The sequence below is a fragment of the Pseudophryne corroboree genome, chromosome 2 (genome assembly GCF_028390025.1).
Source record: "Pseudophryne corroboree isolate aPseCor3 chromosome 2, aPseCor3.hap2, whole genome shotgun sequence".
Lineage (NCBI taxonomy): Eukaryota > Metazoa > Chordata > Amphibia > Anura > Myobatrachidae > Pseudophryne > Pseudophryne corroboree.
Window position 1 is genome coordinate 817,799,864 of NC_086445.1, and position 14,237 is coordinate 817,814,100.

A 14,237-nucleotide genomic window follows, 5' to 3' on the forward strand; every position below is an offset into this window, starting at 1 on the left:
GAGATCGTCCAAGTAAGGGATAATTAAGACGCCTTTTCTTCGAAGAAGAATCATCATTTCGGCCATTACCTTGGTAAAGACCCGGGGTGCCGTGGACAATCCAAACGGCAGCGTCTGAAACTGATAGTGACAGTTCTGTACCACAAACCTGAGGTACCCTTGGTGAGAAGGGCAAATTGGGACATGGAGGTAAGCATCCTTGATGTCCAGAGACACCATATAGTCCCCTTCTTCCAGGTTCGCTATCACTGCTCTGAGTGACTCCATCTTGAACTTGAACCTTTTTATGTAAGTGTTCAAGGATTTCAGATTTAAAATGGGTCTCACCGAGCCGTCCGGCTTCGGTACCACAAACAGCGTGGAATAATACCCCTTTCCCTGTTGTAGGAGGGGTACCTTGATTATCACTTTCTGGGAATACAGCTTGTGAATGGCTTCCAATACCGCCTCCCTGTCGGGGGGAGACGTTGGTAAAGCAGACTTCAGGAACCGGCGAGGGGGAGACGTCTCGAATTCCAATTTGTACCCCTGAGATACTACCTGCAGGATCCAGGGGTCCACTTGCGAGTGAGCCCACTGCGCGCTGAAATTCTTGAGACGGGCCCCCACCGTCTTGCCTGAGTCCGCTTGTAAGGCCCCAGCGTCATGCTGAGGACTTGGCAGAAGCGGGGGAGGGCTTCTGTTCGTGGGAAGAGGCTGTCTGCTGCAGTCTTTTTCCCCTTCCTCTGCCCCTGGGCAGATATGAGTGGCCTTTTGCCCGCTTGCCCTTATGGGGACGAAAGGACTGAGCCTGAAAAGACGGTATCTTTTTCTGCTGTGAGGTGACTTGGGGTAAAAAGGTGGATTTCCCAGCCGTTGCCGTGGCCACCAGGTCCGATAGACCGACCCCAAATAACTCCTCCCCTTTATACGGCAATACTTCCATATGCCGTTTGGAATCCGCATCACCTGACCACTGTCGCGTCCATAACCCTCTTCTGGCAGAAATGGACATCGCACTTACTCTTGATGCCAGAGTGCAAATATCCCTCTGTGCATCACGCATATATAGAAATGCATCCTTTAAATGCTCTATAGTCAATAATATATTGTCCCTGTCCAGGGTATCAATATTTTCAGTCAGGGAATCCGACCAAGCCACCCCAGCACTGCACATCCAGGCTGAGGCGATTGCTGGTCGCAGTATAATACCAGTATGTGTGTATATACTTTTTAGGATATTTTCCAGCTTCCTATCAGCTGGTTCCTTGAGGGCGGCCGTATCAGGAGACGGTAACGCCACTTGTTTTGATAAGCGTGTGAGCGCCTTATCCACTTTAGGGGGTGTTTCCCAACGCACCCTAACCTCTGGCGGGAAAGGGTATAATGCCAATAATTTTTTAGAAATTAGCAGTTTTTTATCGGGGGAAACCCACGCTTCATCACACACCTCATTTAATTCATCTGATTCAGGAAAAACTACGGGTAGTTTTTTCACACCCCACATAATACCCTTTTTTGTGGTACTTGTAGTATCAGAAATGTTCAAAACCTCCTTCATTGCCGTGATCATGTAACGTGTGGCCCTACTGGAAAATACGTTTGTTTCCTCACCGTCGACACTGGAGTCAGTGTCCGTGTCAGTGTCTGTATCGACCTGAGGTAACGGGCGTTTTATAGCCCCTGACGGTGTTTGAGACGCCTGTACAGGTATTAACTGATTTGCCGGCTGTCTCATGTCGTCAACAGTCTTTTGTAAAGTGCGGACACTATCACGTAATTCTTTCCATAAGACCATCCAGTCAGGTGTCGACTCCCTAGGGGGTGACATCACTAACACAGGCAATTGCTCCGCCTCCACACCATTTTCCTCCTCATACATGTCGACACAGCGTACCAACACACAGCACACACACAGGGAATGCTCTGATAGAGGACAGGACCCCACTAGCCCTTTGGGGAGACAGAGGGAGAGTTTGCCAGCACACACCAGAGCGCTATATATATACAGGGATAACCTTATATAAGTGTTTTTCCCTAATATAGCTGCTGTATATATTAATATGCCAATTTAGTGCCCCCCCTCTCTTGTTTTACCCTGTTTCTGTAGTGCAGGACTGCAGGGGAGAGTCAGGGAGCCTTCCTCCAACGGAGCTGTGAGGAAAAAATGGCGCCAGTGTGCTGAGGAGATAGGCTCCGCCCCCTTCACTGCGGCCTTTCTCCTGCTTTTTAATGGAAAAATTGGCAGGGGTTAAATGCATCCATATAGCCCAGGAGCTATATGTGATGTATTTTTTGCCAAAAAAAGGTTTTTTATTGCGTCTCAGGGCGCCCCCCCCCCAGCGCCCTGCACCCTCAGTGACCGGAGTGTGAAGTGTGCTGAGAGCAATGGCGCACAGCTGCGGTGCTGTGCGCTACCTTATTGAAGACAGGACGTCTTCTGCCGCCGATTTTCCGGACCTCTTCACTCTTCTGGCTCTGTAAGGGGGCCGGCGGCGCGGCTCCGGGACCCATCCATGGCTGGGCCTGTGATCGTCCCTCTGGAGCTAATGTCCAGTAGCCTAAGAAGCCCAATCCACTCTGCACGCAGGTGAGTTCGCTTCTTCTCCCCTTAGTCCCTCGGGCAGTGAGCCTGTTGCCAGCAGGTCTCACTGAAAATAAAAAACCTACTTTAAACTTTTACACTAAGCAGCTCAGGAGAGCCCCTTAGTATGCACCCTTCTCGTTCGGGCACAAAAATCTAACTGAGGCTTGGAGGAGGGTCATGGGGGGAGGAGCCAGTGCACACCAGCTAGTCCTAAAGCTTTTACTTTTGTGCCCAGTCTCCTGCGGAGCCGCTATTCCCCATGGTCCTTTCGGAGTCCCCAGCATCCACTAGGACGTTAGAGAAAAGTCCTTTATTGGAATCCTACGTTTTGGGGCACAACCCCCGTCGTCAGGGACAGCATGACTAAAAATCAGTACACATATACAGATATTTATACCAACACCAATAAGCCAACAGTGGCCAAGTTACTCACTTGGTGACCACCGCCTGCGCCATCACCGGAGCCTGCGTCTGAACTCAGTGTCGTGGGATTCGTGATGCTATCGGTCTGAGCTACATCCTGTTAACGGTCACTAAGCAACAGTATAACAATAACAAATACAAATACAGAAGCAATGACACAAATTGTGGAGCGAAGACAGTATCAATTAATACAACATACAGAATATATATACATAGTAGTATTTAAGTAATGTATCATTCATTATACAGCGTAAAAAATACATAATATAATAGGTTTATCAGGCTATTAAGAAATTCAAATAAGCAAATACATAGATCAAAGACCATCCATCCATCCACTACAGGTTGAGTATCCCTGTATATAAAAGAGAAAATGTGTCCTTCTGTCTGTATTTCTATACAAATCCACAGTTTACAAGCGAAGATAGTGAAATTTTACATATGAGCGTATTAAAACATGGCGGAGGCAACTAAAAAAATTAGAAATACCTAGCACCGCTAGGGGGGGAGACAGCAGCACAGAGTATATCAGGAGACAGCATAACTCCGGAATTGCTGGAGCAATGTACTCAGAAATTAGTACACACATGCCTTACAATCTGGGAACAATCACTGTGGGGGTCAGACACCCCTAGCACCCCTAGGGGTGGGACAGCAGCACAGAGTATGTCAGCAGACAGCATAACTGTGGAAGGGCTGGAGCAATTTACAACAAACTTGGTACACATATTACTTACAATCTGGGAACAAACTCTGTGGGGGTTAGACACCCCTAGCACCCCTAGTGGTGGGACAGCAGCACAGAGTATTTCAGGAGAAAGCATAACTCCCGAATGCCTGGACCAATTTACAACAAACTTGGTACACATATGACTTGCAATCTGGGAACAAACACTGTGGGGGTAAGACACCCCTAGGGGTGAGGCAGCAGCACAGAGTTTTTCAGCAGACAGCATGACTTTGGAATGCCTGGAGATATTTACACCAAACTTGATACACAAATGACTTACACTCTGGGAACAAACACTGTGGGAGTAACACACCACTAGCACCCCTAGGGGTGGCCCAGCAGCACAGAGTATTTCAGGAGAGAGCATAACTCCCAAATGCCTGGACCTATTTACAACAAACTTGGTACACATATGACTTACAGGCTGGGAACAAACACTGTGGGGGTAAGACACCCCTAGCACCACTACGGGTGAGGCAGCAGCACAGAGTTTTTCAGCAGACCCCATAACTCTGGAATGCCTGGAACAATTTACACCAAACTTGCTACACAAATGACTTACACTCTGGGAACAAACACTGTGGGGGTAACACACCCCTAGCACCCCTAGGGGGGTGGACCAGCAGCACAGACTATATCAGGACATGCATGATATGTCAGTGACGACAGGTCTGCATGTGACAGGGCAAGTGACATGGTGTCAGGAGGGGAATACAGGTAGCACAAACCCACACACTGAGAGTTATATAGTGGAAGTAGCATGGTCCCCCAGCAGCACAGATTATATCAGGAGATACATAATGTGCTGCGCTATTTAAGAAACTGTGAAAAAATCGATAATTTCACAGGGGCACTGACATGATGGTTGGTTCTAAATTGGAGTGGGGTAAGGGACCTCTGATGTCACCAGGGGGTGGAGCCACATCGCAAGGGGGAGGAGCCATGGCCAAACAGGGTACCCGAAATGTACCCACACGGGCTCGCTTTGCTCGCCATGCTTCGGGTCACTAAAGGTAATAGTTGGTGGCGTGGATAGTAGTATAGTATAGTATCCCGCTGGCCTAGCTCCTCCCCCTTGTGTCATGGCTCCTCACCCTGATGTAAAAGGTCCCTTAGGCCACTTGAATCTAGCATCTACCCTGACATGATGTGAGGAGGGGATGGAGGCAGCAGAAAGCCACATTCTGAGGGTTCTATAGTGGGAAGAGCAGGGTACCTTGGGGGACCAAAATGGGGTCCGACCACAAGGCACAACACAAAGTGCGTCAGGGAAGCAAGATCATACCCTCCAACATCTTACACAGAAAAATCGGTACAAATCCGAAAAAGGGGCATGGCCACGTGTAAAGGGGGCGTGGCCACGTCCCTTTTCCTATACTTTCAATGGAAGTTTGGAGAGCCAAAAATCAGTACAGACCATAAAAAAAAGGTACTGTACCTATTAAAAAGGTACAGTTGGAGAGTATGCAAGATATGCCTTTATACTAGATTTCCAACCAACGTAAATTAACAAACAACTATCATTCTAATTTACCATCCTCATCCCGTAGCGAAGCACGGGTATTCAGCTATCTACAATGTTATTTATACTGTGCGTTTAATATTTACATTTGTTTTTGTAAACAGACATTCTTAAAATCCCGGGCAACGCAGTGTACTCTATCTATCTATCTATCTATCTATCTACAGTATGTACATGCATATGGAAACCCCTACGAGTAAATCCTGCGTTTTGCACGTACCTATAACATACCTCCCAACATTACCCTCTCCAGGAGGGACACAATGCTCTGCTTCTGGACTTTTCTCTTAATTAATGATTGCCGGCACCTGTGTTGAACAGGTTAATGGATTAGAAAGGTGTTTCACCACAGGTGATGGCAATCATAAATTAAAAGGGAAGTCCAGGAGCAGAGCATTCTGTCCCTCCCGGAGAGGCTCATATTGGGAGGTATGCTATCTATCCATAAAGGTAACATAGTCACAACCAATCTATAATGCACGATTGGGCTTTGCCCTCACACAACATGGTAATTCTTATTGTGCGTGCTACGTCATCACGTTACATTAATTTTCAATAACGCCTAGAAGACCTACTCTATCTCTATGGAAACTACGTTTATGCAACAGGAACAAGGCTTCTGAACCGGAAGCGATTCCCGGTACTGTAGCTCCTCCTACATCCCACAGTGCATAGCGACTCGTTGCTCTTCCAGGCTATATGTGTCGGTGAGGGCTGAGATCGCTGATTGTGGAGGTAGGTTTATGGCGACAGTATATAATGGAGGCCAGGGAGGGTTCCGTAGCTCGCTGTGATACTTTGTCCGGTTACTGTATGCGGGATCTTCTGCCGGCTGTAATCTGTGCAGCTACTTATCCGGGCTCCAGACCTGCTCATTCATGCACAAGTACAGCAGGGAGAATCAGCCCTAGTAGGGTCATCCTACACAGATGTCTGAATTGATGTGAATATGTAATATGTCATCACTATGCACTCTACTATATTAATAGTGTCCACTGTAGGATTTTGTTTAGGGTAAGGTGCTGATCACTGAGGAGGGAATGTATTCATTTTGAGGGGTACATTTTACATACGCGTGTGTGCAACACAAAGGGGATGGGGGCTAGCATGGAGGTGCTATGGCCTTGCAGCACACCCCATTTCCATCATTCTGGGGTGTGTATATGGGTTGGGTATAGAATCCCGGAGGTCAGAATATTGACCCTGGAATCCCGGTCGCCAGAATGCCAGCAGTGGGGCGAGCACGAGAAAGCACCTTGCAGGCTCTGCGATTCACCACAGGTTCTCTTCCCACTCTATGTTGTCGTGGGCATAGCTTTGGCGCAGCAGTAGGGAGCCCAGCTTTGGTATTCTGACCGCCGGGATAGTAACTACATCATCTATCTATCTATCTATCTATCTATCTATCTATCTATCTATCTATCTGACCCAGTGCCGTGCAAAACTGTCCTATGAATAACCAGAGACCATTCATTATGACCAGAAACAACATACTGCTCTAAGTATAGTCAACAGTAGCTGTGCATTGCAGGGCACTTCAGAGTATGCTGGCACTATGTTGGTGCACCCAGTCTACTAGGGTCATGTGATCCGCTGGCACACTGCTGCCTGCTTATGAGTCCTCACCTTGAGCTTTTCGTTTCCTGTACTAAGGTGTCATCGGTAATGACCTGGTGGCAGATAGGCCTCCGCTGTCGCTGCCCATCTCTATCCTTCATGGTCATTAACAAAAACCTGCACTCAATACGCTACATCCCACAAGGGCCCCAGATGCAGACACAGCCAGTGGGAGGAGCTTCATAGTGTGCCACAACCAATAGGAAAACCGCTGTCAACAACACCAGCCAATGGAAACACAGGCAACAGAGAGCTTGCTTGTGACTAACTTACCCTGGGTGGTCCGATACACACCGTTCTAAGGGGATCATTCCGACCTGATCGCTCGTTGCAGTTTATCGCAGCGCAGCAATTGGGTCGGAAAGCCAGACGGCCGAAGGCCGTCGCCTAGCGATCGCATCTGCCTAATTGACAGGCAGAGGCGGTCGCTGGGCGGGAGGGGTCTGGACGGCGGCGTTAATCCGCCGTTTAGGAGGCACGCTCCGGGCCAACGCAGGTGTGGCCGGACCGCTGAGGGGGGGGGGGGGGGGGGCGGGCCGCGGGGGCTGCGCGACGTCACACACAGCCACTGCGACCCGGGCAGCGAAGAGGTTCTCCCGGCCAGCTGCAGGAGCTGCGCTGGCCGGGAGTTACTCCTCAAATGCAAAACTATCGCTGCTGTGCGATGCTTTTGCATTTTTGCGGGGAAAGTGGGGGGGGGGGCGCAGCAGCTCTGACATGCGGGGCGGACTAGAACTGTGCTGGGTGCCCCCCCACATGTCTGAGTGCCTGATCGTAGCTGTGCTAAATTTGGCACAGCTACGATCAACTCGGAATGACTCCCTAAGTGCCATGGGAGGAGGGGGGGCTAGTTTTCCACTTGCTGAGGTCAGTGTGGCACTTCCATAAGGCAGGGTGCTAAAACAGCCTAGTGGGGACACTGATTAGTAAACAGAACATGGGGTACACTAGCCTTTTATTATGTATAACATTCTTCAGTATTTGGTCACACTCTGATATACGACCAGTCCTTCAGCCTCGTGCATTGAACCACCCGAGGCGTGCGTATATTTGAGCACAACTTCGCACCTAAGAGCAGTATATCTATCATTTAAAATGGCCCCAGTTTTGGTGAGTGAAACAGATACAGAATAGGAGGAAAAAATAGTTTTGAATAGTTTGTTTAGTTTGATTTATATTATTGAATAAACATGTAACTAGATAGCAGTGTAAGTGGATTTTTGTCACAAATGTGTGTCAGTGAGGCAGGGATCTGCTGGTGAGGCAGGGCTGGGCCTCTGGCGGTGAGGCAGGGCTGGGCCTCTGGCGGTGAGGCAGAAATGTGCCGCATTTCGGTGAGTAGTGTCTCTGTGAGTGATGCTATTGTTATACACTTGTTGAGTGATAATGCTTTGACTCTTTGGTGAGGTGTTGGTGACATTTGGAAGTAGTTATGCTGGGAGGAGTGCAGCCATTAGGAAATATTGTACAGTCATTTAAACTAGCGTGTCCAATCATGTTACTGTGTTTTCTGTCATTAGAACACACACACATCACTGCATCCCTGCGCGACCATAAAGGGGGTATGGCCAGGAGGGGGCCACGGCCTGGTCATTGTCACTCTTGGAGGTGTTCCCAGCATTTATGGACATGCTGGGCCGTGCCCTCACTGTGAATAGATGCCATACGCGGTGTTTGTTAACCGCAACTTTTCTCACCCGTGGGACACTGCGGCACACAGGTGGGGAAGGCACAGGGCTGACTACTTTACTTTATCAGGGCGCTGCTAAAAGGGCTGGATGTATTTTGTCTTTTAAAAATTGGGCAGTGCGCGGCGCCCTTCTAAAACAAAATGAACACTGATGCATGTTGTGGCACATTTATGTAAATCCTAACGTGTACAGTGTGTTTGGACTTTCTTCATTCATACAAAAACATTGTAAACCGGGCTAACAAAGAAACGTACTAGTTCCAATGTTAATTATAAGTTATATAACAATGGGCCTAATTCTGAGTTGATCGCAGCAGCAATTTTGTTAGCAATTGGGCAAAACCATGTGCACTGCAGGAGGGGCAGATATAATATGTGCAGAGAGTTAGATTTGGGTGGGGTGTGTTCAAACTGAAATCTAAATTGCAATGTAAAAATAATGCAGCCAGTATTTACCCTGCACAGAAACAAAATAACCCACCCAAATCTATCTCTCCCTGCACATGTTATATCTGCCCCCCCTGCAGTGCACATGGTTTTGCCCAATTGCTAACAAACTTGCTGCTGCGATCAACTCAGAATTACCCCCATAGTGCATAGCATGTTTAATTCCTATAGTTCAGGAATTCACTGATAGTACTTTAGCTGCTACTGCTATCACCGTGAACTGGTTGGAGTAAATGTTAAGTATAAATCTGCAGACTGGGATAATGGATTTGGGTAGTATTACAGAAAATATGACTGTTCATACTGTGTTTTATTTTTACATAGGACCTTTAATACTATGGCAGCCGCTACCATAGTGCATGATACATCTGAAGCTGTTGAACTATGTCCGGTGTATGGGCTGTATCTAAAGCCCATCCTAAAGATGATCATCAGTGTGGCACTCCCACAACTGAAGCAACCAGGAAAATCCATCTCTAATTGGGAAGTAATGGAGCGTCTTAAAGGAATGGTGAATAACCACCAGTTTTCTACTTTACGGATCTCCAAAAGCACCATGGACTTCATACGCTTTGAAGGGGAAGTAGAGAACAAGAGTTTGGTTAAGGCTTTCATAGTTTCTCTGGATGGTAAGAGTATAAAGCTGAGTGGCTTTTCCGATATTTTAAAAGTCAGAGCAGCCGAGTATAAAATAGATTTCCCCACAAGACATGATTGGGACTGTTTTTTCCGTGATGCTGGAGACATGAATGAAAATCTCCCAGGAGAGAGACCGGACACAATACATTTAGAAGGCCTTCCTTGCAAGTGGTTTGCTTCAAAAGATTCAGGCTCTGAGAAGCCTAGTGAAGAAGTCCTTGTGAAGGTCTTTAGCATGTTTGGAGAGATTAGGAATGTAGACATCCCTATGCTTGATCCTTACAGAGAAGAAATGACTGGTAGGAACTTCCATACATTCAGTTTTGGTGGCCACTTGAATTTTGAAGCTTATGTGCAATACAAAGAGTATGTTGGTTTTGTGAAGGCCATGAATGCACTGCGTGGCATGAAGCTGATGCACAAAGGAGACGATGGAAAAGCTGTGGCCTGTAACATAAAGGTGAGATATTTGGGGCTTTGGCTTTAGGTATTGACTTGTTTACACCATAGCACTGTTGTTCTTTGTTTGCATTACATTTCCCATTGGATTATGTTTCCTGTTGTACAAGGGTCCCAAGAGGTGTAAACCGCAAAGCTCATTTATGATCTATAAATAAGTTACCTTCTGGAGCTGTATTACAGATGCTTAATGATTACTTTGCATTTTGTCTGTAACTTTACTATTCAGTATCTGTAATATAATAGGTGATTCTCCGTGATGCACGGGACAGCTACACAAATTCAAACGACATACCTCTCCAAAATACCAAGATTTTAGTGGGTCTTAAGTTATAGGGTAAGGTATTGCTACTAAGCAATTAAGTTTTCTTATAACAACAATTTCTTAACAGGCCAGTTTAAGGGGTATATTCAGTTGAAGTCGGATTCATTCCGACATGCATTTGTCGGAATGGATCCGACAACCCCCATTCAAATCTCATGTAAATTCGACTTTTTCAAGTCGAATTGAGATGAGTGACCCAGAAGAGGAGAGGCCGCTCTCCCCCCTCTCCTCCTCTAGGTCCGCATCTCAGTCCAACATCTTTTGATGTCGGACTGAGATGGTCGAAAAGGGGGCCAAAACCTGACGGCTTTGGCCCCGTTTTCTATTCCGCCGATCCACGTGCTTTTCGACAAGTCGAATTCATCGACTTGTCGAAAATATTGAATAGGTCGAATCATGATTCGACCTTTAAAAAGTAGAAAACTGCAGTCTTTTCGACAGACGGCAGTTTTCGACTTCAATTGAATATACCCCTAAAAGGGAGAAGAAAAATATTAAAAGCATGTGATGCACTGGACTTTATGTTCACTTTCTGGAGAATCAACCGTAAGAGAAATGTTTAAATATTTTTGTATTTTTTTGTTTTATTTTACCTTTTCTCTGACGTCCTAGTGGATGCTGGGGACTCCGTCAGGACCATGGGGATTAGCGGCTCCGCAGGAGACAGGGCACAAAAATAAAGCTTTAGGATCAGGTGGTGTGCACTGGCTCCTCCCCCTATGACCCTCCTCCAAGCCTCAGTTAGGTTTTTGTGCCCGTCCGAGCAGGGTGCAATCTAGGTGGCTCTCCTAAAGAGCTGCTTAGAAAAAGTTTTTAGGTTTTTTATTTTACAGTGAGTCCTGCTGGCAACAGGCTCACTGCAACGAGGGACTTAGGGGAGAAGAAGTGAACTCACCTGCGTGCAGGATGGATTGGCTTCTTAGGCTACTGGACACCATTAGCTCCAGAGGGATCGAATACAGGCCCAGCCATGGAGTCCGGTCCCGGAGCCGCGCCGCCGACCCCCTTGCAGATGCCGAAAAGTGAAGAGGTCCAGAAACCGGCGGCAGAAGACTTTTCAGTCTTCATGAGGTAGCGCACAGCACTGCAGCTGTGCGCCATTGTTGTCACACACTTCACACCAGCGGTCACTGAGGGTGCAGGGCGCTGTGGGGGGCGCCCTGGGCAGCAATGAAATACCTATACTGGCTAAAAGATACATCACATATAGCCCCTGGGGCTATATGGATGTATTTAACCCCTGCCAGGTCTCAGAAAAACGGGAGAAGAAGCCCGCCGAAAAGGGGGCGGGGCCTATTCTCCTCAGCACACAGCGCCATTTTCCCTCACAGAAATGCTGGTGGGAAGGCTCCCAGGCTCTCCCCTGCACTGCACTACAGAAACAGGGTTAAAACAGAGAGGGTGGGCACTTATTTGGCGATATGATTATATATATTAAGATGCTATAAGGGAAAAACACTTATATAAAGGTTGTCCCTGTATAATTATAGCGTTTTGGTGTGTGCTGGCAAACTCTCCCTCTGTCTCTCCAAAGGGCTAGTGGGGTCCTGTCCTCTATCAGAGCATTCCCTGTGTGTGTGCTGTGTGTCGGTACGTGTGTGTCGACATGTATGAGGACGATGTTGGTGAGGAGGCGGAGCAATTGCCTGTAATGGTGATGTCACTCTCTAGGGAGTCGACACCGGAATGGATGGCTTATTTAAGGAATTACGTGATAATGTCAACACGCTGCAAGGTCGGTTGACGACATGAGACGGCCGGCAAACCAATTAGTACCTGTCCAGGCGTCTCAAACACCGTCAGGGGCGTTAAAAACATCTTTTTACCTCAGTCGGTCGACACAGACACGGACACTGACTCCAGTGTCGACGGTGAAGAAACAAACGTATTTTTCTTTTAGGGACACACGTTACTTGTTAAGGACAATGAAGGAGGTGTTACATATTTCTGATACTACAAGTACCACAAAAAAGGGTATTTTGTGGAGTGTGAAAAAACTACCTGTAGTTTTTCCTGAATCAGATAAATTAAATGAAGTGTGTGATGATGCGTGGGTTTCCCCCGATAGAAAATTATTGGCGGTATACCCTTTCCCGCCAGAAGTTAGGGCGCGTTGGGAAACACCCCTTAGGGTGGATAAGGCGCTCACACGATTATCAAAACAAGTGGCGGTACCGTCTCCAGATAGGGCCGCCCTCAAGGAGCCAGCTGATAGGAGGCTGGAAACTATCCTAAAAAGTATATACACACATACTGGTGTTATACTGCGACCAGCGATCGCCTCAGCCTGGATGTGCAGCGCTGGGGTGGCTTGGTCGGATTCCCTGACTGAAAATATTGATACCCTTGACAGGGACAGTATTTTATTGACTATAGAGCATTTAAAGGATGCATTTCTATATATGCGAGATGCACAGAGGGATATTTGCACTCTGGCATCAAGAGTAAGTGCGATGTCCATATCTGCCAGAAGTTGTTTATGGACACGACAGTGGTCAGGTGATGCAGATTCCAAACGGCACATGGAAGTATTGCCGTATAAAGGAGAAAAAGACAACGTCTTTTCAGCCTCAGTCCTTTCGTCCCCATAAGGGCAAGCGGGCAAAAGGCCAGTCATATCTGCCATGGGATAGAGGAAAGGGAAGAAGACTGCAGCAGGCAGCCCATTCCCAGGAACAGAAGCCCTCCACCGCTTCTGCCAAGTCCTCAGCATGACGCTGGGGCCGTACAAGCGGACTCAGGTGCGGTGGGGGGTCGTCTCAAGAGTTTCAGCACGCAGTGGGCTCACTCGCAAGTGGACCCCTGGATCCTACAAGTAGTATCCCAGGGGTACAGATTGGAAATTCGAGACGTCTCCTCCTCGCAAGTTCCTGAAGTCTGCTTTACCAACGTCTCCCTCCGACAGGGAGGCAGTAGTGGAAACAATTCACAAGCTGTATTCCCAGCAGGTGATAATCAAAGTACCCCTCCTACAACAAGGAAAGGGGTATTATTCCACACTATATTGTGGTACTGAAGCCAGGCGGCTCGGTGAGACCTATTCTAAATCTGAAATATTTGAACACTTACATACAAAGGTTCAAATCAAGATGGAGGCACTCAGAGCAGTGATAGCGAACTAGGAAAAAGGGGACTATATGGTGTCCCGGGACAGATGCTTACCTCCATGTCCCTATTTGCCCTTCTCACCAAGGGTACCTCAGGTTCGTGGTACAGAACTGTCACTATCAGTTTCAGACGCTGCCGGTTGGATTGTCCACGGCACCCCGGGTCCTTACCAAGGTAATGGCCGAAATGATGATTCTTCTTCAAAGAAAATGGACGATCTCCTGATAAGGGCAAGGTCCAGTGAACAGTTGGAGGTCGGAGTAGCACTATCTCAAGTAGTTCTACGACAGCACGGGTGGATTCTAAATATTCCAAAACCGCAGCTGTTTCCGACGACACGTCTGCTGTTCCTAGGGATGATTCTGGACACAGTCCAGAAAAAGGTGTTTCTCCCGGAGAAGAAAGCCAGGGAGTTATCCAAGCTAGTCAGGAACCTCCTAAAACCAGGAAAAGTGTCAGTGCATCATTGCACAAGGGTCCTGGGAAAAATGGTGGCTTCTTACGAAGCGATTCCATTCGGCAGATTTCACGCAAGAACTTTTCAGTGGGATCTGCTGGACAAATGGTCCGGATCGCATCTGCAGATGCATCAGCGGATAACCTTATCGCCACGGACAAGGGTGTCTCTTCTGTGGTGGTTGCAGAGTGCTCATCTGTTAGAGGGCCGCAGATTCGGCATACAGGACTGGGTCCTGGTGACCACGGATGCCA

The 14,237-nt window shown here is 47.6% G+C and overlaps 1 protein-coding gene across 1 annotated transcript in view; it reads left to right on the forward strand.

The window, feature by feature from the left end:
- The first annotated feature begins 5,826 nt into the window (after positions 1–5,826).
- The window catches only part of AKAP17A (A-kinase anchoring protein 17A), a 45,456-nt gene continuing 37,045 nt past the window's right edge, over positions 5,827–14,237 (forward strand). The window contains exons 1-2 of the mRNA XM_063955687.1: positions 5,827–5,976; positions 9,320–10,094. Of these exons, the coding sequence (XP_063811757.1) occupies positions 9,333–10,094 (762 nt within the window). The 5' untranslated portion in view covers positions 5,827–5,976; positions 9,320–9,332. The remainder of the gene's footprint in view (positions 5,977–9,319; positions 10,095–14,237) is intronic.